General features: G+C 41.2%; 1 protein-coding gene across 2 annotated transcripts; it reads right to left on the bottom strand.

Moving 5' to 3' along the window:
- On the bottom strand, positions 1-27,523 carry LOC311000834 (integrin beta-1-like). 2 transcript variants are annotated; one of them, XM_083991691.1, is made up of 17 exons: positions 27,212-27,523; positions 15,564-15,630; positions 14,938-15,023; positions 11,818-12,040; positions 10,497-10,667; positions 10,165-10,403; positions 9,369-9,524; positions 8,521-8,616; positions 8,292-8,381; positions 7,931-8,071; positions 7,441-7,643; positions 6,111-6,349; positions 5,796-6,018; positions 4,762-4,994; positions 3,846-4,012; positions 2,650-2,727; positions 1,330-1,426 (listed from the first exon to the last, which is right to left on the bottom strand). In XM_083991691.1, the coding sequence occupies exons 2-16, from the start codon at positions 15,628-15,630 to the stop codon at positions 2,650-2,652; spliced, it is 2,412 nt and encodes an 803-aa protein (XP_083847817.1). In that variant the 5' UTR covers positions 27,212-27,523; the 3' UTR covers positions 1,330-1,426. The 2 variants fall into 2 exon arrangements, with proteins under 2 accessions (XP_083847818.1, XP_083847817.1); XM_083991692.1 differs by lacking the exon at positions 2,650-2,727 and having other exon boundaries at positions 1-1,426.

The following is a 27,523-nucleotide window of genomic DNA, read 5'->3' as shown; positions in this document are numbered from 1 at the left end:
TAAATAATTTCAGAAATACAGAATTGCAAATGTGAACGTGTTGTTGAATTTTTAAAAAAGGCACTTAAAACAACGGTGACAGGTGTAACCTTTTTTTTTTTTTTCTTTACAAAAACTAAAGATTCATGAGATCTAGAGATGATTCCGTCTCCACTGATCTTTAAAACTGACTAAACAGGATATTATCCACTCCCATTTCTGTTCAGTACAAAACGTTTGATCGAGGCACCATCAAATATCTGAGTGGAATAACTGACATGTGTAGAAAAATAAAGAAAAACGAAGCAAAACAAAAACAAAAAACTGGGACCTCTTCTCCCAGTTTAGATTCTAGAAATAAAAACAAGGCATTTCAATATAAGAAAATTTAGTTAGCAAATAAGGCAGGTTTGCGTATTTGGCATCGCTGTGAAGAATTAAGGACCTGAGTTGGCTTTTAAATTAAGCAAGTAAAACCTGGAGCCAAACAGTAATACTACTGTACACTGATGCTCTCTCAGCTAGAGAGGCAGCCAGAGAAAATATCTTTTGTAGATAAACATACATTTCAATTGATTGTTCAAATGGGTTAAGTCACTTGGAGAAAAAAAACAAAATAAAAAACTAACGCCTTCATCCCTGTTCTGTGAATATACATAATATGGCTTTACACAGAACCCGAAACATAACTGTACACAATTCGTTGCCATACACGTCGGCCAACCTGGTGCTACATTTGAAGAGTTCAATCCAAAGAAGAAGTGAAATCTACTCAGTCAAAACACTTTGGACAAAATAAAAACACTTTGTCAACACTTTTGTCCTCCTGTGGTTCTGAATCACCGATCGAGAAGTCTGGTCCCGGCGATCAACATGGTACACGACGTGGAAAATATGGAAAGGAACACTTCATTTGTTGCCCATTATTATCATCGACATCCGATTAAACCCTCAACGAAAACACTGATGGCTTGATGTTTCTACTCTATCACAAAATAAAAAATAAAAAAAGCCAGTCCTGTGATGGCGGGACAAGAAAAAAAAAAAAAAAAAAGGAAAGAAAAGGAAACATCCGTTCAAAAAACACATTCTCTCAAGTTCTGCAGAGGCATAAAATAAAATATAAAAACCCCACATTTACACAGACTGTACACGTTTCAGACGATGCATAGAAAATAAACCAAGTTAGTAAAACAAACTGAAATAGTGGCAAAATGCATTGCTATCTTTTTTGGGTGGCTACAACAACAAAAAACAAAAACAAACAAACAAAGAAACAAACAGTGAGAGCATTATAAAAACCCGTCCCTCCCTTCGCCCCGCGGCCCCCATTTTTATCTTTTTTTCCATACAGTGTTGTCACAATGAAGGCACAGCTCCATCATTTGCCCTCGTACTTTGGATTGACGACGGTTGTCACGGCGCTCTTGTAGATTGGATTCTCACCCTAAAGGAAGAGAGACAAACAACGAGAGTGAGTCAAACAGCTGTGACAAAAAAAAAAAGAAAGAAAAAAAAAAAAGACTCCATTTCAGTAGCACTAACAGTTTCCCATCAGGCTGTACAGCAGGAAAAACAAACGCAACAAGCTCATGGTCAAACGTGTTAGATGGGCTTCATTTCTTCTCAATATTATTTAAGGCATAGTTCAACATTTTGGCAAATTCGCCCATTGCCATAACCCCCTATAGTCATAGCAGTAGGTTCGTTACCTTTCATTATTGGTGCATGTTGTTTTGAGATCAGCGGGGCAGAGACGTGAGCTGCTCAGTGAACACACCCTGTCCCTCAACAAACTCAGCAAATACACAATCCAACAACTCCACAACGCTCTGGTGGACAAGTTGTGACCTGCACATTCACCACGTTATGAGATAATCATGTATAATTATGTAACGTTACGACACAGGAAGCAAATACTCAGAACTACTTTCTCTTCTGAAATCACTCCGCCCAGCAGCCGTGTCTGGAATGTCGTTCCGGCTGAATTTGCCTCCAAAACAACTTTGTCTCGTAACGTTACATGTAGGGCTGTCCCGATTATCATATTTAGAAAATCGATTATTCGTGGACAAAAAAATCGATCAAAATCGAAGCTTATATATGGCAAACAAAAACAGCATGTCTCCAAAATCAGGCAGGTTTCCAGGATGCCAATAGCCTACCTACTCATTTCAATGTAACAATTGCCGATGAGAACCAAAAAGGAAAAAAAAACTTCATGATCGATTACCATGGCAACGAATGAAGCTTCGAAGCTTCGATTCTTTTGGGTCAGCCCTAGTTACATGATTATTTGATAGCGTGGTGAATGTGCAGGTCACAACTTGTCCACCAGAGCGTTGTGGAGTTGTTGGATTGTGTATTTGATGAGTTTGATGAGGGACAGGGGACCTGTACCGTTCACCTCCATTGTGTTCACTGAGCAGCTCACGGCTCTGCCCCGCCGATCTCAAAACAACATGCACCGATAATTAAAGGTGATGAACCTACTGCTATGACTATAGGGGGTTATGGTGATAGGAGAATTTGCCAAAATGTTGAACTATCCCTTTAAACCAACTTTAGCAACATCCATCCACTTCAACATGACGAGGCACCTCTGGTTAATCACACTAACGTCACAACATGCCGTCAGTGACAGCTCATGCGAGTGATACCAACTTGCACCTAAAGAGCAGCGGCTTTGTTCCCATAGCTGGGATTCTGGAACTGGTTGATAGGACTCTTGTAAATGGGGTTTCCTTGCTAACATGGAGGAAAAGAAAAAGGGGGGAAGATAATAAGAGAAAGAGAAGAAACAGGAGGAAAAGAAATGAATAGGAACAGTGGAAAGCACAGGGACGAACAAAAGAACGTCTGAGGAAAAGATGTTCAGCACAGCAGGAAAGATAAAGGAAGAAGTATAACGAGTATTTAATAATATTTCTAGTGTTGTTATGGTTTTCCATTCTATTTTTCCCATCCTTAACATGCTTATAATCACGTGTACTGACAAATTTCCTGTTTTTTTCCCCCCTATTTCCTGTAAACTTTGTTACATTTCAGTCTATGTTGTTATTTCACTTGAATATCCTTTTCACTGTTGGCACAAAAAACACGAGAACAAAAGAGCCACAGTTTCCCTCAGGTACAAACTGGGAATAAAAAAGTGTTTTTGATGGAAATTAGACCAGATAAGCTCAGGAAATAAAGTGAAATACACTAAAAATATTCCTAAGAGCTACAAGTTAAATCCCTACATAGAAAACAAGGTTACTCTACACCAGGGAGGAACTCTCTGTCCTGTCTTACTGAATCTCTATTAAAGTAAATGTGGTAACCGCCTGTGATGAATCCCTGTGACTAACAAACAGGAGTGAGGAAGCAGCGTAGTTTTCCAGCAGCGGTCGGTCACCCATCATCAGCCCTCCTCTTTTCTCGGCTTCATTGCCTTTTATGGTTGTGCAGTTGTGCCGGTTGGACAGAGAGAGGCAGCACTGTCAGCTGAGGAGGAGAAGGAGGCCGCTCCCTCACACAGCAGCATGGAGCTCAGGTTGATCAAGGACAGTCAGTGAGCTGCAGCCAGGTCCTCTCTGCTCTGTTTCTACTTCATATCCACGTAAAAATGACAACTTCAGAGCAGCAGGATGGCTAAAATGATTCTACCTCAATCTTTTCAGACGTTAGGGACAGCTGCTTTATTACTTTCCCTGAGTAAATTTATATAATCTTTGGTGCAGCTGTGCAGCAGCTGAAATAACAGCAGCCGACATTTATTTGCACTGTGAAAGACAATGAAGCCTGTGAACCGACAAAAAGCGTTTCAGAGAGTTATTGCTCTGGTCTGTTCTGGTCTGGTTTTGGTGCTGGTGTGATTGGCTCACCGTGTCCCACTTGGCGTTCATCTTCTCCTTCTCGAATTTGGCGAACTCTCGGCGGTCGTGGATGATCATGAGCAGCTTCCAGATGAGCAGCAGCGCGAGGCCGATGAGCACGATGCCCGCCACCACACCTGCCACGATGGGGATGATGTCAGGTCCGGCCGGGCACTCTGAAACACACCACACACACACAAGAAAACCAGATGAGATTTGGTTTCATCAGCCGATGATGAGAAGAAAAATGTTCTCATCTTATATTATAACATATATAACCTTAATTGTCGAAATAGAAAATGTGTCTCTGACAGATCATTTGGTTTATTTTGGGTTGTTAGATCAACCATGGGAAAGCTCTGACAGTCCGATATGAGGGGTTTTGCATCTCAGTTTGTTATCGAGATGAACAAACCTGTAAATGAGTCAAATATTTGACTGTGAGGACTTTTAATATGGAATCATGTGGCGTTTTCTTGTAAAAACTCATAGCTCTGCTTACATTAAACTCTATTAAAATGTCTTGAGTGAAAGCCTGAGGCCCAACAAAATGCTTTAAATGCACTTCCTTCCTCATAAAAAGGTGTCTCATAGCTGTGTTTTTGAAAAAAATCTGAAACCTGCATGTTTTATAATCACAATCTGTTGCTAGTAGTCATTTTTTTGCTTTTAGAGGGTAAACTGCTGTGTGTCTTGGCATGTGACTGTCACATACAGGGCTGTGTATTATGCATGAGACATAAATACAGGATATAATGGAAGAAATGGCGCCATAGAGCTAGTTGTTTAAATCCACAAAATGTAACTTGGAGTAAAGATTGTTGAGAGGAAATCAGTATCATGGTAAATATAATGATGCAGTCAAACAAACAAACGACATCATATTCAGCCAGGTTTTAATTTCTGGGGCATCATTTAGTCTTACCCAGGTTCTCCACCACGTAGACCTCCTTGGTGTCGTTCCTGATGGCGTAGGTGTAGTAGAACCAGCAGTCGTTGGCGTCCCGCTCTTTACAGTGAGTCAGAGGGAAACTCTGGTCTGTGGGCTGAGGCAGCCTGTCGCGGTCCTTCACCTTGATCAGGTTGAAGTAGCTGCAGTCCCGTTCGCACGTGTCCTTCTTCTCGCCAGCCTCAAACGCTCGGCACTGCACACAGTCTCTGCAGAGACACGGACAGGGGGGTCGATTAACTCTCCACCGTGTTACGTATATTCAAACCGGTGTCAGAATGCACAGGTGAATAGTCACCGAGATGACTGAGATACCTTGAGGCAGAGCCATTGCCTCCATTTTAAAAATACACTGCCCGTCCCCCCCCAAAAAAACAAACAGTCACACACTTTAGCTGTGATTACGGCACGCATTCACTGTGGCATTGTTTCGATTTGGTTTCTGCACTGTCACAACATTTATTTTCGTCCAGAGTTACATTCATTTTTTTCAAGATCATGTGTTGATCATGGGAGGGTCGGACCTCTGTCAGCGCAAAGTTTTCTTCAGCACATCCCAAAGATTCTCAGTGGGGTTAAGGTCTGGACTCTGTGGTGGCCAATCCACTCTCCTTCCAGTTTTTAATAATGCGTTGCACACACTTAAAGCAGAAATAAGGTGAATATTTGTGTTAATATAAGTCTTAAATAGTTGTATCTTCCGACAGCAATCACTTCTATAGAGTGTTTGGTCTGAAACACAGGTCTGTCAGTCACTCTGCTCTGCTGTAAGCCGAGGAGAAAACTTTCCTTGTATCCTACAACCTTTATCCAATGAGGAGAGAGAACGGCATAAAGGGGCGGTCCTCTCTGTGTGTGCAGCCAAGGGATGCGCGTGAATGTGGTGACGTAGGGACGAGCGCGGGGACTGCTAACTCCATCTGCTGACAGGAAGTTAGCCAAAACAACCGGATCGCTTACTTCTGCTTTAAATCCGAGTGTAAAATCATGCATGAAAGTCTCAGACTCACTTGTGCTCGGTGCAGACGCCAGGACAGGTGGGGCAGACCTCACAGGTTGGACCCTGGAATTTGGGGTTGGTGCATTTGCAGACGCCACATTCACACGTCCCACGGCCGTTACAGATCTGTCCGTTCTTGGCGAGGCAGGTGGAGGTCTCCAGAGAGCAGTCGCAGGCGCTGCCGGTGTAGTTGGCGTCACAGATGCATTTCCTGCATTCACAGCGCCCGTGTCCTGGTGAAGCACAGGTCATGGTAAAGGTTACCACAGGGCTCTCAGTGAAACCAGCTGAGTGTTTTACATCATATTGATCACACTGTGCTCACCTCCACAGAGCTTGTTGTTGGACCGGTCACAGTTGAAGTTGTCACACTCGCAGTATTTTCCGCTGTAGACCTCAGCTGGGTTTTCCCTCTTCTTGCATTCACAGGTGCCGCAGATACAGTCTCCGTTGTTGCTGCAGATATCTGTCCCGTTGTCTTTTCTGCAGTTGGCGTCCAGGTCTTCTGTCCGGACTTCGTCTTTGCTGCACTCGCACAGACGCCCGATACGTCCCTCATTACACCTGAGACAGAGGACAAAGAGGTTTAACATTTCAGAATGAACATAACAACAGGGTTCCCACTCTTTTCTTCAAATCATTTCCCAGGACATTTCAGCTGCTACAGTCTGACAGACATGTTATTAAATTATGTTTTGGCCCTTTTGCATTAGTATTATATCATTATTAAGTTATGCACTCAAATTATTATGTAGGACAGTATTTAACCTATGTCTAGGTTGCTCCCTTTGCACTTGTAGTGTATATTCTATTGATTTAGACATTGTAGGAAATATGTTATCATATATTTCCTCTTTGTATCCTATTAATCTTCCTTGCACATTTCCCTTTGGAGCAACAATTTCCTTTAGGATGAATAAAGTTTGTTTGTTCTTTCTTTCTTTCTTTCTTTCTATCCATCCATCCATCCATCCATCCATCCATCCATCCATCCATCCATCCATCCATCCATCCATCCATCCATCCATCCATCCATCCATCCATCCATCCATCCATCCATCCATCCATCCATCCATCCATCCATCCATCCATCCATCCATCCATCCATCCATCCATCCATCCATCCATCCATCCATCCATCCATCCATCCACTAATACATTTTCCGTCCCATTCATGCTTTGGAGAAGTTTTCTTTTCGACAGTTGTACCTTATTTTATACATTTAACCATTTAGTTTCTATGTTTTTATTCCTCTCTGGGCCCCAACAGTCTGATTTAGATGTGCAGTCTATGGCTCTAACCTATGAAATAATCTCTTACATGCTTAGAAATTTTGACAAATTTATCATAGAACAACGCAAACATGTTGTTTTTGTTTTTAACCCACTCCGCTGCTCCTCTATCTGTCACTCAGCAGAGAAAACCGTCATGCTCGCAGTCCAATACTGGAAACACTCATCAACTCAAAGTCTCTAGTTTTCTTATAGGCATTTCTTTGGACTTTTTTTTTTTCTCTCATTTTCCATGTGTTTTCCATGACTGGAAAATTGGTCAACCATTTTCCAGGTTCTCCAGGTTTTCCAGGACTCGTGGGAACCCTGAACCCTGAATCAGCAGCACTCATCCAGTCAAACCCTCCTGGCTTCATACTTACTTGCAGGCTCCACACTCGAAGGTCCCGTTGCCCTCGTGACACTGGTCGCTCTTGGGTTGTCCCTCTGCGGCGCACTGACAGTCACAGATGAAGTTGAGGACGATCTCCACCTCCTCAGTGAAGCCCAGCGGTTTGATCTTAATGACCTCCGGTTTACCATGGGATGGACACTTCTGGGATTCAATGGAAATTTCAAAAGAGACCTGGGAACCAGAGGAGAGTTTAAAGGGTCATTAAACCTAATGAGGAGGAAACTTTGAAGCTAATGGTGTCGTTTTCTTGAGATGACTCGGATTATTATCTTGGGAACTGTTTCTAATTTTTTTCTTTACTTTGGAGAAACTTTTGTCTCTGTGGGAAAGGAAAAGGACAGAGTTGTTTCGCAGTTTCACACCCCAGAAACCAAACTTCGCGTTAAACCCGAGCCAAGACACTGAAAAATGTATTTTTTCATTTTCCCAAGAATTGCAGTAAAAATGATCGTATCTACCTCGTCTCCAATGGAGATGTTGGAGCACTTCCTGCCATTCTCTCCAGTTCCTACGGCACCGTTCTTGCAGATGGACTTGTAAGTGATGGAAACTCCCTCTGGCAGCCTGCCGTTCTCCAGAATGACCTCAGAGGACAAAGACTGTCCAACGGGGAAAAAAAAGACAGAGAGATTGAACACTCACTTGAAGACGGTCATCTGTGAGTGACTTGGTTAGGTAGACAGTATTCAAGTAACTTCACTGACTTATTATTGGACTTAGCGCAATATATTTTAAGTTTTACACTGGATCAAATGAAAATAAGTGACAGGGACGGTTACACATCATGAGAGGACTTTACAGTTTGACAGTTTGACTCACATTGTAAGCATCAATAATAAGTTTGATCACGTTGCTGGAGTTGGAGGACAACGTGCCGACGGCTGATTTAGGAATGAGATTTTTCAGCTCCTGCAAGACACAGTGACAAAACAAAGAGTTTAAATACGCACTTTAAATATGGAATCATAAAAAATTTATGAAAAAAAGACAACAACAACAAAAAAAAAAACTTGTTTTAGAAGCACAGAGCAGAGAAAGTGAAGTTTACTTTGTAAACGGGCTGAAATTCCTCAGTGACGGCAAAGATGGTCTGGATGTTGTGGTCACTCAGTTTCTGGACCAGATGGGCGATGGAGGGGTAGTCCTGAAACACACACACATATAAACATACATTATTAATTAAAGAACTGAATGGTAAAGAGTTAGTCTGGTAAGAGACAACATTTAACATGAATATGAAACTGAGACCATTAGTAACTTCCCAGCTTGGGATCAATAAAGTATATCTATCTATCTATCTATCTATCTATCTATCTATCTATCTATCTATCTATCTATCTATCTATCTATCTATATCTATCTATCTATCTGGATCATGCTCATCTCACACAGTCGGTCAACTCTCTGTAGATACAGTGGGTACAGAAAGTATTCACACCCCTCCAATTTCCATTTGTTATGTTGCAGCTTTATGTTAAAATTGAAATGAAAAAACTCCCCCCCCCCCCTCATCACTCTACACTCACTACCCCGTCATGACAACACAAATTTTTTTGCAAATTAATTAAAAAAGGAAAAACTGAAATATCACCTGAACACAAGTTTTCACACCCTTTGCTCTGACACTCATGTAGTTTCATTCAGGTGCCGTCAATTTCTTTTATCCATCTTTGAGATGGTTCATCACCTTCATTTGAGTCCAGCTGTGCTGAATTAAATAGTTTGGACATGATTTGGAAAGGCACACAGCTGTCTAAATACGGCCTTAAAGCTCATCTGCATATTGATTTTAACATGAAGCTGCAAAATAACAAATGGTGAAAAACGGAAGGGGGTGTGAATACTTTCCGTACCGACTGTACATTAAGCATATTAAATAAACGATGAGCTACATACATAGTAGTGGCTCATGGTGTACATGTTGTTCTCCAGATGACACTTCCCGTCGTTGGGCAGGACGATGCCGCCCAGTTTGCCGTCTCCAGCGAAGTGGAAACCAGCGTCGGTGGAGAACACGAGCAGACGAGTCACGTTCCTCCAGCCGATGTGTTCCTGTGGAGGTCCAGACAAAAAAAAACACACTCAAGATACGGGGAAAAAACAAATAAAAAAACTAGAGATGACAGAAGAAACCACTGCAGGGTATATACAGGAATCTTGAAGTTAATTCTAATACCTTTTTAAGACTTTTTCAATACCGTCTCAATATTTTTAATACCTCACCGCCACTTCAAGCTGTAACCATTTACATCACAACAGTGACACTTTTAACGTAACAGTTTTAGTTTGTGATAAAGACTATAGACCACTATGATACAACAGAATTCAAAATAGGCTGGGATAAGAAATCAAAGGCAAAGTTTATCAAAAAAATAAAAATAAAAAATTGCTCCACTCTCAAAAAACAAAAACAACAATCTTCTTTTCTTTTTTATGTACTGGTTCATCTTTGTTTTTTGATAAAATGAATAAATTCACACACTTTCACAATGTTTTTTAGGACTCAAACTCTTGGACAGCTAATTCAGAAAAAATACCCTCAAAATTTAAGACTTCATAAAGTCGTGAAAATACTTTTTAATACTTTTTAAGGGTCTTAATTTTCCCAAAATTGATTTATCACCTTTTAATACTTTTCAAGACCCCGCGGATACCCTGCACTGAAACATACGACTACTACTCTGCTTCTCACCTCACAGACCGCCACCTGCATGATGGCGTCGAACCCGCCCTCAGGAGAGTCCAGGTTTCCTGAGATCTGCTGCTGACTGACCAGCTTGTTGAACTCGTCTCCGTTCTCCGTCAGCTTCAGGACGTTCTTGTAGCTGAAGGGGCTGGTGCAGTTCTCGTTCCCCGTGCAGGGGTTGATGAGCCTGGCCGGGGTGGTGCTGATGTAAGGCATGACCGTCTTCTCCACAAAGGAGCCGAAGCCTTAAAATAAAAAAGGAGAATTTATAATTCACTCAGGAGCGTAAGAAGTATTCTTAACACCGCGGCTTCTCTGTGGAGGCGAAGCTTTCTCACCGATCCTGAAGTCGGAGGTGATCTCCTGCATTTCCCTCATCAGGTCAGTGCCCAGGTTCTTGACGTTTTCCAAATCGTCTCTCATGGAGAAGGAGAGGTCCATAAGGTAATACAGGTCGATGGGGTAATCCTCGGCACGCTTGAACTTGAGGTTGAAAGTCTGGGGTTCACCTTAAAGAGAAAAAACATGACACATTTATTACGCAGTGAGACCACAGATAAAATACAAGACTAAATCCTGCACCGGTGCCACATTGGCCACGTTTACATGAGAGCTTTAATTCAGAATAGAAATTAATTTCACTTTAAAAAGACCATGTAAACACATCAAAATGAAAATGATTATTCGGAATTAAACTTAATTCCCAAGTAAGTGGCTGGTTTATTCCGATTTCAAATCCGAATTAATTAACTCCTTGATCAGGTAAACGTCTATTCTGGTCGTTCTACGCATGCGTCGTAACTGACTCAACGCTCTCTGCTCTGTGTGTGTGTCTAGGTGATAACTCTGCTCACTTCACGCACACTCACACACTGAGATGGAGTTTGTTTTCTTCCGCTAGACATAAATACATAAACTCATAAACACCCTGTCCAATCAGAACCCTTCCCGACCCCCAGACATTAAGCAGAATTAAATAAAGGCGATTGAACATGTTTTCCATGTAAACCTCAATTCGGAATTACTATTTCCATGTAAACTCGAAGGATAATATTTATTATTATTATTATTAATTCTGAATTTTTAAAAAATAATGTACCCGTGGCCATTGTTCATGGTTTATTGTGTTGAGAGGCAGATTTGCTGGTTAACTAACTACCAACATTTATAATCACTAAAGAATCAGTATTCTCAGCCAGACAGTTCCCACTGGTAGATGTAGATGTAGATGCAGATGTAGATGTACAGTAGATGTAGATGTAGATGTAGATGCAGATGTCGATGTAGATGTAGATGTAGATGTACAGTAGATGTAGATGTAGATGTAGATGCAGATGTCGATGTAGATGTAGATGTAGATGTACAGTAGATGTAGATGTAGATGTAGATGCAGATGCAGATGTAGATGTAGATGTAGATGTAGATGTAGATGTAGATGTAGATGCAGATGCAGATGCAGATGCAGATGTAGATGTAGATGTAGATGTAGATGCAGATGCAGATGCAGATGCAGATGCAGATGTAGATGTAGATGTAGATGTAGATGCAGATGCAGATGCAGATGCAGATGTAGATGTAGATGTAGATGCAGATGCAGATGCAGATGTAGATGTAGATGCAGATGCAGATGTAGAGGTACAGTAGATGTCGAGTCTTTACCAGATCTGAGCGTCAGTGTGAGTTTCTGGGGCTGGATCTGAGTGATCTGCTCGGGCTTCAGCTTCTCGGCCACATCCTTCTTGCGGTTGGTGACGGCCTTGTTTCTGTCCACTCTGATGCTTCCGCGTGGGTTCTCGATCTTGCTCGCGTTACAATTTCTGGTCTTCAGGGACTCCAGATCGTCGCAGCGAGCCGACTTGGATTCACCCTGAGTGAGGAAGTTCTGCCAAGCAGCAAAAAAAAGAGGTTGTTATGAGGATTTGAGTGAATATTTACTTAATATTTGTTCCCTGAGCGTCAGTCAGCCAACTCTTGCTGCTGCAGGGATCTAATCTGTGACATAATGGATAAAAAAAAAAAAAGTGTATAGAATGAGACATTTCACCACAACTGACACAAATCACCCATGCAGAAAAACATGAGGCTTTTTTCACATGAGATTTATGTGTAGAAACATCTGGAAAGGATCTGGAAAACCAGAGGAATTTGTCTCGGTGGAACTAGCAAGAAGAAACAACTTGCAAAGTAACAATAAATACCAACAAATATATATATATATATAGGAACAACAGCACTTAACATAAAATATTAACGTCATATTATAGGTTCAGCTATGGATTGCGATGCCAAAACAGATAAAGATACAGTTTCAGGCTCTCTGACATGACTGAGTATCTAACAGCATCCAAGATGAAGAGGCCCCTGCAAGTCGATCCATCTTTACACTAAACTCCCTCAAACTGTGTCTCTTTTTCAGGTCATCGTTCACCAGCAGCAGCAGCAGCAGCAGCAGGCAAACAGAAACAGATGACCGAGGCCTGGTTAAGAATATAGATTGGATGCACATGATGTCCCACAAGTCAGAGTGGAGCAAGATACTTGAGACAATGAACTCAGTCAAAACAAAAAAATAATGCTTTGACCTAATTCTCTGAAAAACCACATGACCCTCAAAAAGGGGACTTTCCTTTTCTCCTCTTTATCTCACCATAGAGATCACATAAGATTTATATGAAAGGTTTAAAACAGAGAAACCAGACTGTTATTTTCTGAAAATACTTTGCAGGGGAGGAGGTGACAAAGAGACAAGAGTGTTCATCAAGTGTCTGCTCAAATAAAACACATGTAATTTGATTATGTTGTCCTAAAACTTTAAGTCATGTTGAAATTTCACAAACCAGGAAAGGATGTTAGTCAGCAACAGTTCTGTCCTGACATAAACCAAATCGATAAAAACACCCAGCCCCAGTTTCAGAGTGAGCTGACTCACAAGGCCCAACCTTACTCGTCGGGACAAATTAGTTAAGTGCTACAGTCTGAGTTAATTTACAGAGGTGATATTTTGGGGGGATAAGAGGAGCATGAACTTTTAGTGATGTTGATTTAATGACGATTTCACCTCAGAAATCTGTGTCACTTTAACGACATAGATTCAGATCACACACACATCTTTTGGAAATGCACAAATATACAGCCCTTCTGGGGGAATGTTCACTCAGTTCTCTGCGATGTGTTGGGATATGTGATTCCTAAATCTTGTCTTGTTCTGTACCTCGGTCATTTGAATGGATCGGTGCATATAGGAGACCAATATCTGATCAAGATTCTTCTAGTGGCTGGGAAGAAGGCCATTACTAAAAACTGGCTTAGGACTGAGCCCCCTAGTAACAAACAATGGATGTCAATTATAGACGATATACTGGCGATGGGATCTTACATACAAGTTAAAAGTGAAAAAAGACCTATTTGTTAAAAGATGGGGGAAATGGTTGTCATATAAGGAGAGACTTGATTTTACATAATTGTATACAGGCTTTGTTCTTGATGATTGTGTTTTATGTTTGTTTCATCTTTCATACTCCGTAATCCAGAGGTGATTGAAAAAAAAGAAAGAAATCTATGTCACTTTACTAAAAAGCAGATATAAAGTTCTGTAAAAAACAAATTTTAACTAAAACCGTGTGTTATTTTTAGTTAATGACCGCTGACTAAATTCCACGTGGTGCCATGTGAGCTCCTCAGGATCCACTGAGTGTCTACAAGTGTAGTAAACCATTCATTTATTTTTCTGTGACAGCAGGTTTCTCATGTTCTCTCATCACAGTATCAACTGCTCTAATGCACTGCCTTGTTCCTCTGATTTACACTGGACACATCCCAGCGGTGAAGGAGTGAACAAACAATGTGGATGCTGTTGTCAGTCAGTCAGTATTTCCCCGTTCTGTGGTCTGGTTCATTCAGCATTCATGTATATTTGTCTTGGGCCCAGAAAACATCCAATTAAACTGAAAAATTTGGCCAAAGTTTCCACTGTGAGACGAGAATCAGCAGAACTTGTGTTTACAATTAATTGGAGTGGTTGTGGTTACTGGTCTTTGGTTGAAAGGAAAGAGAGAACAAGTCTCCAGTCTCTGAACTCTTTAAGTGCCACTTCTGCATTTGTGTGTGAACTTATAGAGTAGTTGTGGTTTATGTACAGTACGCTATGTATAAAAGTCTGTTTCCTTGTGCATAGAGGTGCAGATGACAGGAAATATTTTAAGGAAATAAGAAAAACTTTTCTCTATTTTCGGAACTTATTTTAAATCATCAATTAAAACTATATTTTCGTAGTATCGGTGGAAGTTGTGAACCTTGTGCATAGTTTTTTGGTTTTTGTCTGAGATTCAATGGAAATTTTAAAAGAGACCTGGGAACCAGAGGGGAGTTTAAAGGGTCATTAAACCTAATGAGGAGGAAACTTTGAAGCTAATGGTGTCGTTTTCTTCAGATGACTCAGATTATTAGCTTGTGAACTTATTTTAAATCAATTGAAACTATATTTTCCTAGCTAAACCATAGTATCTTTGGGCATTGTTTGTTTCAAATAGATCTGAGCTTTAACTTTGCACACAGATGTTTTCTTTTTTTTTGTCAAAGACGACATTCTTCTTACGCTTCTTGAGATTCATCTAGGACTTGCGCTGTTTTATGAATAAGATAATGACAACCAGCTGCGTGCAGGAGGCAGACACTGCCACACAGAGCACAGAGGACACTCAGAGGAACTGCACACACAGCTCACACATCTAATCTTTTCATCCATGTGATGATGACGATAACTGCAGAGATTCGACTCACTTCGTCCGCGCACCATCCGCACTTCTCGGCGACCTGGATGCAATCCCCGCATGACTGTGCGTTTGCTTTGATGCATATGCTTCCCTCTGAAAGAAAAAGAGACAAACAAACACGAGTTCCTTTTTAAAAGATGACAAAACAGTTTCCATTAGTTCACAAACTCAAACCAGCTTCAGTTTTTTTTGGCTGCGACGCACAAAACCTCTTCCCATTTGAGAAAACTGAGTCATGCTGAGAACAGCTCGAGGCAGTTCACCAACAAATGACTTCACCCACAGAGCCATAAAACCCTGATTGAAGAAATACAGGATTTGCCAAGTAAAAAAAAAAAAGAAGAAGAAAGAAGAGAGCAGGTTTTAGTCCATATTTTAACTGCACTGCATTGTGCATTTAAAACCACACACTTGTCTGAAAAACAAGAGGGGGCTAATCCAGAGTAAGTCAATAGATAGATAAAAGCAACACAATTAGAGACGTCCAAAGTTTAACAGTGAATAACATGTAAAAACTGTGTTGCACTAGTGTGACCATTAACAGATGCTACACTATGAAATAGCTAATATTTAACAGTAAAGACAAGAAAAGCAGAGAAATACCTCTGTGTGTGTGTGTGTGTGTGTTCTTACCTTGCTGTGCCCAGCTGCCTCCAAGGACCGCTGATAATGACGCTATTAAAAGTAACCTCAGATCCATCTGTAAAGACAAGAGTAAACAAACTGAGTACTACTACATACACTAACATACATGTGGTCAAGAGTGAGGAAAACTACACAGATCGTCTGTTGTGTCAGTGTTTAAACCTGCAGCTGCAAAGTGAAGTGTATCACTGACAGAGATCGTAACCAAAGTGTTCAACATTGCAAGGTGTGATCACACCGTCGCCATGTGTGCAAACACAGGAAAAGCTTATAGGGCTTTTTTTAAACAACAAACTGACTGCAGTGTTTCTAAGAGGTGGAGAGTTCACTTGTTGTTGGCGCTGTGGTGTGCGACGGATGTGTGCACAAGAGGCTCATGCAGGTTCGAGAGGGGAGGAAGTTCAGTGGTTATTTCCTGGAGACAGGTGTGCGTCCAAAATATTGAGTTATGATGAGTGACTCTCTTCATATCAGGTTTTCACCAAGTATTCAATTATTCAATGTAACACAGCTGCACATTTTAAAGGAGAAGCATGCAAGTCCGATGTTGCTAACCCTCCTCTCGGTCATGTGCATTTGTTTACAACAAAGCTGGTGAGAAATTAATCAATAGAGCGGTGGATAACGTATATTTGTGTAGTCTTGTCTGTCATAAACAAGAGATTACAGGTTACAAGCCGCGTTTGTGTCGCGGTGCTGGGACACCGGGTCGGAGGCTCTGATCTTACAAGGTTGGTTTTCAGCCAAGAGACGCTCGGTGGAAGGCAGAGAGCCTCCATCCTCCCTGGAACTAGGTACAAGTCATTGATTTAACCAGCACTAGGACCCTGAAGCTCTTTAATTATGGTAAAAATGTAGTAGAGTCGAGATAAAAATCTTGCACAGTTCGACTTTAAGTTTGAGACATTTTAATGAACAGATTTCATGTTGAGGTGAGTCAGAGGAGGAGTTACTCATTCTGCCTGATCCAAATGTGGAGGAATGATTTCCCCTCATACTCAGCTGGCGTCAGCTGCCACTTCATCCATGACCCTCTCCCCACACACACACACACACACACACACACACACACACACTCACTACATAGTTGTGACTGCGTTTTTCAGAAGCGGTTGTCGTGCTGTTGCATGTTTGTGAGGTCTTATCAGCTACAAGTTGACGGGGAAGAGACGCAGGAAGACGGAGAAAAGTTCAACAGAGATTGAATCAAAAATGTTGCGTAAAGCGGAGAGAGCGGATGAATTTTTACACTTGAGATGTTTGGTCTTCACCGGCGACGTTACTCAATAATGAGTCTAACAGCAGCAGACGTGTAATGACTTTAACAGAGCAGCAGCTTTAATTCACAGTTTTAAGGCTGCTGTAGTTAAGACTATGAATGAGGAAAAATAACTGTGGTTCGTTGAGCATCGACGCCTCCAGTCTTCACCGTACTGAGGACAAACCATCCATCCAGCCATAACACAGAAAAAAACGACGACAAAAAAATAAGCAAAGACACAAAAGTATGACAGCAGCTTTAAAACACTGCATCAGCATTTTTGCTGACGAAGTTTTTTTTGTGCAGAAAGATCCTCCAGCTGAGGTCACACTACTCCAGAAACCACAGACACACAGAGAGGTGCAGTAGGTGTGTGTGTGTGGCGTCCGTTCCCATATTTGGTCGGGCCGTTTCAAACTCCCCCCCCCCCAAACACCCCAGTGACACACTTCCTTCACTGTTCAATCCCCACACTCGGAAACTCGGACCAAGTCTCTGTGGATTTACCCTCAGTAGATACACACAGGAAACCAAGTGGCGTGCGTGAGTCAACAGCAGCGTCCCAAAAATAGTAGCCTACATCCTTGTTAAATAATCGCCCAGTTCATAAAATCTGAAGTGTCTGTGGATATTTGATCATTTATCTTCATAGTTTCTGCAGTAAAGTTTGAGTGTTGTAGAAGTAAAATGTTTGTGTGGTGGAAGCTCAGTGAAAAGGTGTGATATGTTTGCAGCCGTGTGCGTGTGTGTGTGTGTGTGTGGGTTAGAGGGTAGAGTTTTCAAAACAACCACATCCTGTGAAACCAGGCCTAATGACAAATTTAAATGCAGTTTCCTTAAAGCACTTTAGTGATAGTTATCATTGTGCTGCGGGGACGGGGGTGGGGGTGGGGGGCAGACAGGATGACAGGATGTTTTAAATTGAGTTCTTATTATTCCTTGTATTGTTTTTATTAATTATTATAGTGTGCATTGTATTTTTATGACTGTGCAGCACTTTGGCCGACTGATGGTGTTTTGCTTTATGAATAAACTGTGACTTGACTTGAGAAAAAGTCAGATAAAATTCACAACAACATGAGGGCACAATGTGATCTTCTGTTTTTTTTATGGGTGAATTTTAATGCAATGACTTTGTAGAAATTATTCTCAGATGGTCATTTCAGTTCATCTCAGAGTTTCTCAACTAACCAAACCCCCCGACACAAATAAGAAGAACTTGTGGCAAGATGAAACATCCAACACATGAAGCAACAAACCAAACGAGATGATTAAGACAAATTCAAACCAACACCGACTGGGGAGAGGCTTTCCACAGCGTTCAGGCTCCTCCCAAACATTCCTGAAGACCTGCTTTTGTGTAAGTGCTCTGGGGCTCGACCTGCACGGCCCGGGCTGCTGCAAATTGCTGAGAGCTGACAGACTGGGAGGCATTTAGGGTCCTCGCTGCCTTGAAATGCCAGGCAGAGGCACTGGCATTTCTGTTAACTCTGAAAACAAAACAGCCCAGTACAGCTTTGTTGCATTAATCTACATCTTGATTGCCTTTTTTTTTTTTTTTTTTTTTAAATCATCCTTAACCTGTGTTTAATTGATCAAAGTTACTGGTAAGGCTGGGTGTGACTGATTTACTGGATCATTTCGATTCTGGTCCTGATTCTATTCGATAGATATTTTAGTTTTAATACCAATTTTGCTTGGTTGTGAAAGAGATTTTCACAGAACTAACGCTGCAATTTTTTTCAAAGATGGAAACTCTCTAACCTGGTCGATTGAAAATATTAATGTTTCCATTAAAAATGTATCCAAAAGCAGCAACATTATTTAACATGGCCCACTCCAGAAGTAAACAGTGCAACTCTTCAGTACAGTAAACAGGAACAGGAAACGGCATACTTAAAAAGATCAATTTAAGGATTTCATGAATCGACATCAGATCTTTCAAATAAAGATCTTATCTTTAATTTATTTTATTTCTCTCTTAGAGACCCTAATTTGGGTAATACCACAGTTTGCCTTGTTTGTCTGTTTTCATTAGTTTTTGTTGTTTACTTTGAGAGTATAGCCTATACTTGAAGAAATTGCACAAAGATCCAAAGAGATTGGAAAGATTGATTGTGCTTGTTGTGAAGGCAATGCAAGAAGCTTTGCAAGTAAGTATTAAAAAAAAGAGAGAAAATTTGATGAGTCCCTTTCAAGCTTTAAAAACATCCGCGGGACATTGCTATGTGAAGGCGAGGAAATGTCAGCGGTTGGATGTAGAAATCAGCTGCCGACGTCACAGCTGATAAGATCTGAGAGAAACCTCAAAGGCACCTAATCATTATCAGACTGTGTTCAAACTTCTCCTCTGAGCAGTTTGAACCATGATGAAGTAAAGGCCCAGAGCTGCCATGTTCCCAGGTCTTCTCAATTCCTGAATGCATGTTTCCTGCTGCAAGAAGAAGGAGTTTGTTTGTTTCTTTGACCTATTTATAGCCATGAGTTCAGATTGGATGCAGGTTGGATCTGAACACAGAGTAATGCTGAGTTGACAGTTTGCTCTAACCCCATTGACTCCTTGCTTACTGTTCTTTTTTTTCTTTTTTTTTACACGTCTTCCACCTTCTTGAAACTCCCCCTCTGATATCGTCAAGCAGCAGCTATGGCGTTAGGAGGATTCCCAATGACAGACCTGGAGAGCCTAATATTTAGAGTATGAAGAGTAAACTGTGTCCGATCATGACTTTGTATGGTCAGACTGCGGAGGACGGTTTGTCTTCACGGTGCTGGAAGGTAACGTCACAATTTTCATTTATGCTACAGCCTCTATTAACAATAACCAGGGCTGATTCCAATACAGGAGAGGTAACTAACACAGAGCTGGATGCTGCTGCTGCTGCTGCTGCTCTCAAATATGGATGTGTGAGTATCGTTACACGAAGCAAGGCCTTCCTGGGTGAGAGGTAAAACCAGATGTTAAGGCATAAAGCTGCAACACTGATAATTCACCAGATGTGTTTTCTTCTATGTGAAATTTCTAGTTGATGAATCAGATAGAAAAGTTAGATTCCTTTTTATTTTAGTTATATTATATGCTCACCATCACTGACCTTAAATCCTTCCTTTTTAAAATGGCTTTTAACACTTAAGACTGTTGTGCCATGTTTATTCTCTGTTTTTATTGTTGTTTCTGGAATATCTCTTACTATTGATTTTAAAACATATTGTTATTTTATTGCAAAGCTCTCTGGCAAAATGATAAGCAAAACATGTAGGCTAATACTTTTGTTGTGCTATGTTTATTCTGTGCTTTTTATTGTTGTTTTCACTGTTTGTTGTATAAAGCACTTTGGTCACCCTTCGGGCTGTTTTAAAGGCCAATACAAATAAATCTTTACTTGATTGATATTAATCATTTAGGTTTCAGTTTTGGCTCTGCCGTGGAGATTTACAGCTTTCACGTGTAGATTTGAAAGAGTTGATCAGACAAAACAAGTCATCACAAGAAATAACTTCAGGCACGCCAACAGATATTACAAATAGAGGCTTGTGTGTTGACAGATTTCTGTTAATGAATGAGCTCCAGCTACGCTCACCCTGGCTCTTCACTTCCACTGGAACAACAACTCCAAACGGAAACTGAATGTGATGAATACTGAAGTGAGAAACTTAAACACTAACCTTTAAAACAAGGTTGTGTTTGAGTTTTATGTGTTTCACTGTTTCTGTCAGATGCATTTTAAGTCAAACTGCAAGTACACAGTGGCATCATGCAAAAAGTTTGGACACCAGTAGTCAAAATTTCTGTGCAGTTACGCAAGTGGAAGATTAAATGATCTCCAAAAGGCATAAAGTTAAACTTGAAACATCCTTTTGCAATATTTTAAGTAACATCAGTAATCCTTCTAACATGACTTCACTAGTGAACACATTAAATTAAGGGAGGACCACATTTCTGTCTGACAAACTCTGGTCTACCGTAATGGAAATCAGTCGGTGTGTTAACATGCACAGCAGTTGGGCGTCTCGTCGGAGTTCGGTCCTTGTCCCAGTGTACGTTTTGCAACAGGGAAAATTGAATAATCGATTTTCCCAAATAACTTTTCTGTCACCTAGTAAATAACTGGATATAAATAACTTTGAGTTCCCGACCTGACGCGCTGGTCCAGGTCAGGTTCTGGCTGAAAATATAAGGAAATTACCTTGTTTTAAATACAAAACACATCTTCTCACTAGTTGTACTGAATTGGCACTGACATATCAGCTCAGGCGCTTCTTCTTTCTTTCTTTCTTTTTTGTTTTGGCCGGGTTTGGGCCGTTATCAAGGCTAAACTTTGTGCTTTGTCCATCTCTGCTGTTGTGAAGCATGAGCCCACGCGTTGTCCAGTTTTCAGTCAGATGAAGGCGAATACATGCAGAAGAAAATAGGTTTCCAAATCGCATTATCTGGGTGTTTTAGTCGTATCTGGGGAAGTCCAGTCTTATTTGGACTAACACATTTACATGCACTTTAGTTGTCCAGTTGTAGACGGTTAATTTGTTTCTTTCAACCGTCATGTAAACGTACTGAATGAGTGCAGAGGGCAAATTCTTACCAACCGCTCACAGTGAGATGCAATAATACCAGGTTTTCCTCCATGTCTCAACTTGTAAACAGATTGTGCTGATCTGATTAAAACCATCAATCAGTTCTCGCTGATGTGCAGCATTGTCTACGATGGCCAGATACAACCAGAGATAGTAAAAAGACAGAGAGAGCTATTTCAAAATCATGCTGCTGAGGTGGGAGCGTTGCAGCTTTTTTTTTTTCCACCTCCCATTTTGCGTTATTAAAGGTACAAACATGGAACAAGGAGGAGGCATCGTGGTTGTTCTGCCTATAAACCGGCAGTAGAGGTTCAGTCACAGCCGAGCAGGCGCTGTGTAACTGATGCAGGTTTTAGTAGAAGCTGTGATTTCTGAAAAGGGGTTTGTCTGATGTAGCAGCTGAAAGTGCAGTTTGCCTGTTAGGCGAACAACTAATGACTTAATCTCTCAAACATCTCTTCCTAATTCTCCATCAAAGGTTACGGTTGTGTCTCTCATTCACCACAGAAAAGTCACGGGAACGGCACAATTAAAGTAGGCGAGGGAGATGTCGGACGCACAGGGACTTGATTCTTTCTGTGTGAATTTACATGAGAGAGAGAGAGAGAGAGAGAGAGACGGCAGATTGAATCAAAACGCCTCTGACCTGTGTGAAGCTGACGGCGCTGTGACAGGGTTGAGTTTCCAGCAGCTGTTGGAAGACATTCTTCATAATAGATTTGTCTGGGGCTGAGCACGACTCCTGCAGCTTGTGTTGAACACCTGGCTGTTGTGTTTTTTTTTCAAAAATAAATTATCCTTTCACTTACAGAGGTCTGGGGTTTTCCCTGCAAACCAGGTTCAGATGCAGTCCCACTAGAAAACAGGAGGTGCATGAGAAGGACTTTGACTGTGTCGACATGTGTCACCACTACTTCTTTGTTTACCCCTTCCTCTATGCACTGAAGGTGGTGCAGTGCAGACTTCCTCCTGATGGGGCCACTCACTGACATTCATGGACACAACAACACAATGAGGTCCAATAGTTTTTTTTTTTTTTTATGTCTCTTAGATTTACACTGCTACTGAAATGTCCTCAGCTGGAACAAAGTCTCATTATCTGTGGGTGAATATTTAGTTAACGTGTGGCTGTTGCTCAGGTGAAAGAAGTGTATTATGTGATTAAGGACAAATTATGTTGCTAGGCTCTGCCCTGACCCCTCTGTGTGGCTCATAGACCTTTAACACAGACAAGGCCGGTGTTGTGTGAAAGTGGGGCAGAGCACATCTGTGAATGTTTAGTAATGCTTCACAAAGTCCTTGTTTAGACTACAAATGTGAAAACTATTAAAAAACACTAGGCCACAACATAATGTTTTCCCTTATGGATGAGTTTATGATGTGTGTAAGAAGGAAGGCTGGGTCAAGTTTCTTTATGATAAATAAAAAGCTAGAATATCTTAAACACAACATTTCTGCACCTACAGTCGGTAAACTAGTAAAACACTAGTAGCAGCCAATGCTAAAGCAGTGTGTGCAAGCATCGGACAAGACTGGAAGTAAACAATGTGAACCAACTGTAAAAGCTGCCACCACAACTCTAGCTGGTGTCTCAGTGCTTCCTTGTTTAATGCGAGTAGAGGTTAACCACACTGTGCTTCACTAACCCCAACGAGTGCCTCAGTTTTTTTTATCAAGAAAAGAGAAGTGCACGTTAATTACTCAGACCTCCATGTGCAAATGTAAACGCTAATGCACATCTGAGACTTCACTATACAGAAGAATCTGACTGTTATCAACGGTATTTCCACTATTGATTATTTGACCAACTATGGCTACTTCACTTTAAACAACCTGTAGCAAACTGAACTATGCAGTGACACTATGTATGTACAATTAATGACAAACTGGAGTGAGGTCATTTTGAAAGTGTTTTTCTCCTTCTTCAACATTTCTTCAACTGTTTTTATGGATTTTGTTAATGGACTGGCTCTAAACTATGTAGTGTAAAACTCTGACCACTGCCATATCTCACTGTCAGGATGCAACAGCTTCATGAGTAAAAAACTATTTGGTCGTTTCTGTGCACGTCTCAGTCGACTCGTGACACATGATCCAATCTAGTGCAGTCAAAATGAAATGTGTCAACCTCGGTGTGAGCAGCAACAGTAAAAGTGAGGGGTGGTCCTCAATGCAAGTCAACATTATCCATGCTGGGTGAGTCATCTGGCAGTCCGCTAGCTCTGTTTGCCACCCGGTCGAGCAGCCGGCCCCCCACCTGCTGCTGGAAGTCACAGTCCACTCTCAGTCCATTAAAGTCCCCAAACAACTCAGCATGAGTCCGCATCCATTTCATTAATTAAACCCCACCCAGCCAGGCAGCCAGGCAGCCAGGCAGGCCGGCAGGGACCATTATCTCCCAAACAGGGCCGCCGCTGGACTATCAGGAAGAAGAGCGCGCTTCCTACTGCAAGCACAGCATGTTTGGAGGAAACCCAACCCAGACGGGAATACCTGCTCTGTCCTGCTCACATCTGCCACGAGGCCAGAGACTGGACAAAGAGGGCCGTCAGTCTAGATGAGAGTTGAAAAGTGAAGTCTGTTTGTTTTTGAGACAAAACATGTGTTCAAAAAGATTAAACGTGCTAAATCTGATGTTCACGTTTTGAACGACTCGCATCCGACTGAAAAAAATGTGTGTGAAAGGAGTTCCTGTCCTTTTCCCCTAATATTGTGCATATTTTTAATGCAAACTCCCTAGTGGTCTAACCGTCTGCTGGGCTATTTTTATGTTGTCAAAAATGTACTGAATGACCTGTTTGGGGGTTTTTCTTTCATATGGAGGAGATCCTGACCTTCCAGTCGTCCTCAGAGAGATGAGATAACGCATTCCAGCTTAACTAGCTCCATACTGTGGCGTTGCAAAAACTACGTCACTGAAATATGGGCTGCTTTTTCCACTGCTCTCTGACTTCACCCTGAAATCATTCTGTCAGTTTGAGTAAGAGAGAGAGTAGGATATTTTTGGCTCAGAAAATCCACCGAATCCCCTGATAAAAGAAGATGGCCTGAAATATTAATTAAGAAAAACCCAACGGACAATTATCTTCTGTAAAATGCCAACAACAATTTGCATTAGGTCAGGGGGGATGACGTCATTAGATGACTGTCCAATAAAAGGTACAGACCATAAAGAATAATAATAAATAATAATAAAAAAATGAATAAATAAAAAGTCCAACAAAATGTCCTTATTCACTTGTTCTTGTCTGACCAACAGTTGAAAGTCATATTAGCATAACATAATTACTTGACAAATATAAAAACATAATAGACTTCCGTCACCTCCTCATTGGGATTTCTCTTGTTTTTAACTTTAAAGCATTTTCTGACCCAGGTGACATGGAAACAAACTACATCTGCAAAAGTATGCCCATAATAAACCAGCTATAATTGATATTTTCATGATTGGAAAGTGAACACAATGAGACTTATTTGCAACGGGGTCGCTCTCGCTCATGAAGATGAACCGACGGCGAATTATCACGAGACCCTGCAGCTATCTTCGGCCATACAGATCTTTATAATGAGATTTTCTCTCACTGCTGTGCTAGCAAATGGCCGCAGCAGGCAGCTGTTTCCAGTGACACGGCTGTAAAATCCCACTGTCCACTGCCTGCTCACCGGCAAACAGCAGACAGACTCAGTTAGCAACTAGCTGGTGAAAACAGTGAAGCATTTAGCAGCTAAAGAGACACATATTCCACTCAGATAGCTGTCTTTACCTTCATCAGGTGGCTAGGACACAACTGCAATGTTGCTCCATGACTTCTGGGTAGATAAACAACTATTTGCTAACAATATCAATCAAACGCCTACAAATTAAAATCAGTTTAACCCAGTGTTTCCAGACTTGAGTTTCAACATTTTAACATTTTGCCACAGTTCCATACAAGGGGATGGAGGGGATAATGTTTAAGCCATTATAACATATCCTCAATTACACCCCACTCCCACGCGCTTCGCCCGGCCATCACCGGACGAGCCAGCGTCATCATCCGTGACTCATGTGTGATACGCTGGAATAAGGCGCAGGAGTTGAGTAATGCTTAACAGGACCCTTCAAAGTGTCCCAGGCACTCCTAGCTCCCAGACAAGCACTGGTCACTGTGTTTAAACAGCACAACAATGTAACTAAGGGAAGTGACTCAGTGATCTACAGGGAGCTCGCTCCACGCTACATACAGACATGTTATGTATCCCCTCATGTCTAGAACCACCAGGCCTGGTTTATATTGTCCGCACAAGATCAAAAACATGTGTGTTTTCACACCTCGATACAGCACTGTTGCTATGTCATTAAGCCCGGCCAGACCAGTAATTAACCCTGCCATTTTTATTCCCATGTCACTAAATAAGGTCTTGCAGCAAGAACTTGGGCAACGCAGATTACAAGTTTAACTTAACCCTGAGAAATCAAGCCTCTCCTAAAGATTCACAAGGGAGGAGAAGAAGAAAAAACACCCCCCCAGGCTACAGTTCCTTTACAGGAAGTGAATGAGGCAGGCAAGACCCATCTTGTTGAACAGCTGCATACTCCTGAAGCAGAGCTGTGGGCAAGGCCTAAACAAGACACTGTAGACTAGACTCTGGTTAACCAACCTGGATTGCTTTAAGACACCGCAGCCTTACTGTATCTTCAGCCACAGTTCGTAGTTTATACAGTCCATAATAATAATAATAATAATAATAATAATAATAATAATAATAATGCAGCCGGGTCCAGCTGTGGTTTGTTTCAGGATATCCTTTACCCATTTTAGTTCATTCACTCAGATGTCTGCCAACTTTAATTTACAAAAAGAGTTGTTTGTTTTTCTTCTTTACTCGTGTTTATCTGAGAGGTATGAAACAGAGGAATGGTCCAAAACCTCAAGATATTGACTTTCATGTTTGACAAGGACAAAGCATCAAATCATCACAACTGAGAAGATGGTAGCATACCAGCAGCTATTGTCCACTTTTACCTTTGAAAACATAACAATCATGATTATCTGATTATCAAGTAATGTGCTATTAATAAAATGACTAATCACGGCAGCTTCATCTTAGTGTGAAAGATACCAACTTCTGTGATCTATGTGTGGGAGGTAGGCTATCTAACGTTTTAAATCTGTAAATATCTTCTGTGACAGTCTTTAGCGTTAAGGATGAAGGGTAATTTGATTATAACTGGTGTTAATAGTTATCCAAAACTGATAAATCATGCTCATCTTAACATGTTTTCAATCACCCACACTGCCCTCTTTGGCCGTTTAAAAGCTGCTCTCCTGTGTCTGGCCTACTTTCTCTTCAATAACCAAATCAAGATTCATCAAGGAGGCTTAGTAGCGATGTAGGTGGAAATGAAATAACGTTATACCAACATTAAACATGAGATACAGTTGAAAAAAAAAACGTTTTTGTATGAACTCTGAATAGAAGAAAGTCACCGTTTTTCGACCGTTAATGAAACTAACAGTTTTTCGAACGTTGATGAAAAGTAAAGTTAACAGTTTTTCGAACGTGAATGAATATAACAGTTTTTCAACGGTTAATGAAAGTGAACCGTTTCCCGGACGTAATGAAAGCAACAGCTTTTCAACCGTTAACGTTAGTTTAGTTAGGCTTATAACGTTAATCCACACCCAAAGTTTTTGCCCCCTGAAGACAAGACAAGGCATTCCTCGCTTCTCCCCTTTTGTCGTTTACATTGTGTTTCATCTGGTCTCACAACATGGCAGATCGATTAAATGTGACGAATGTGGGTTACAATGGCAGTACTCACCTTATCCCGGCGATTTAAGACAGTTTCCGACGATTCAAAGCAGCATTTGCCCGGAGAAAGTGTCCCGATTTTCAAGAAATTCAACGGTTATCGCTATCGACGGCTAGCTAAAACGGTTATGAGGGTCCGCTTTGTTTTAGTTAATAACCGCCCCGTTCCACGAGCCACGTACGTTGTTGCCGATTAAAAAAACGGGCGGGGATATGTCATTAAAAAATAAACATTCATATGGGTTATGTTTAAAAAATGAGACGAGGAGCGAGGAGTCCCTGGGTCTGGTACCGCTCCTGTGGCTGTGGCTGTGGTGGTGAC

The sequence above is a fragment of the Trachurus trachurus genome, assembly GCF_905171665.1.
Source record: "Trachurus trachurus genome assembly, chromosome: 17".
In the NCBI taxonomy this organism is placed as follows: domain Eukaryota; kingdom Metazoa; phylum Chordata; class Actinopteri; order Carangiformes; family Carangidae; genus Trachurus; species Trachurus trachurus.
Note: the sequence above shows the minus strand (reverse complement) of the source record. Positions and strands in the feature narration are given on the sequence as shown.

What these genes read in the sequence shown, in the direction of transcription:
- LOC311000834 (XM_083991691.1), bottom strand. Translation starts at nt 15,630, where the DNA reads ATGGATCTGAGGTTACTTTTAATAGCGTCATTATCAGCGGTCCTTGGA. An exon ending in GCGGATGGTGCGCGGACGAA is followed by an intron (nt 12,041 to 14,937) that starts GTGAGTCGAATC and finishes GCTGCTTGGCAG; the next exon opens with AACTTCCTCACTCAGGGTGA. An exon ending in AATTTCAGCCCGTTTACAAA is followed by an intron (nt 8,382 to 8,520) that starts GTAAACTTCACT and finishes TGTGTCTTGCAG; the next exon opens with GAGCTGAAAAATCTCATTCC.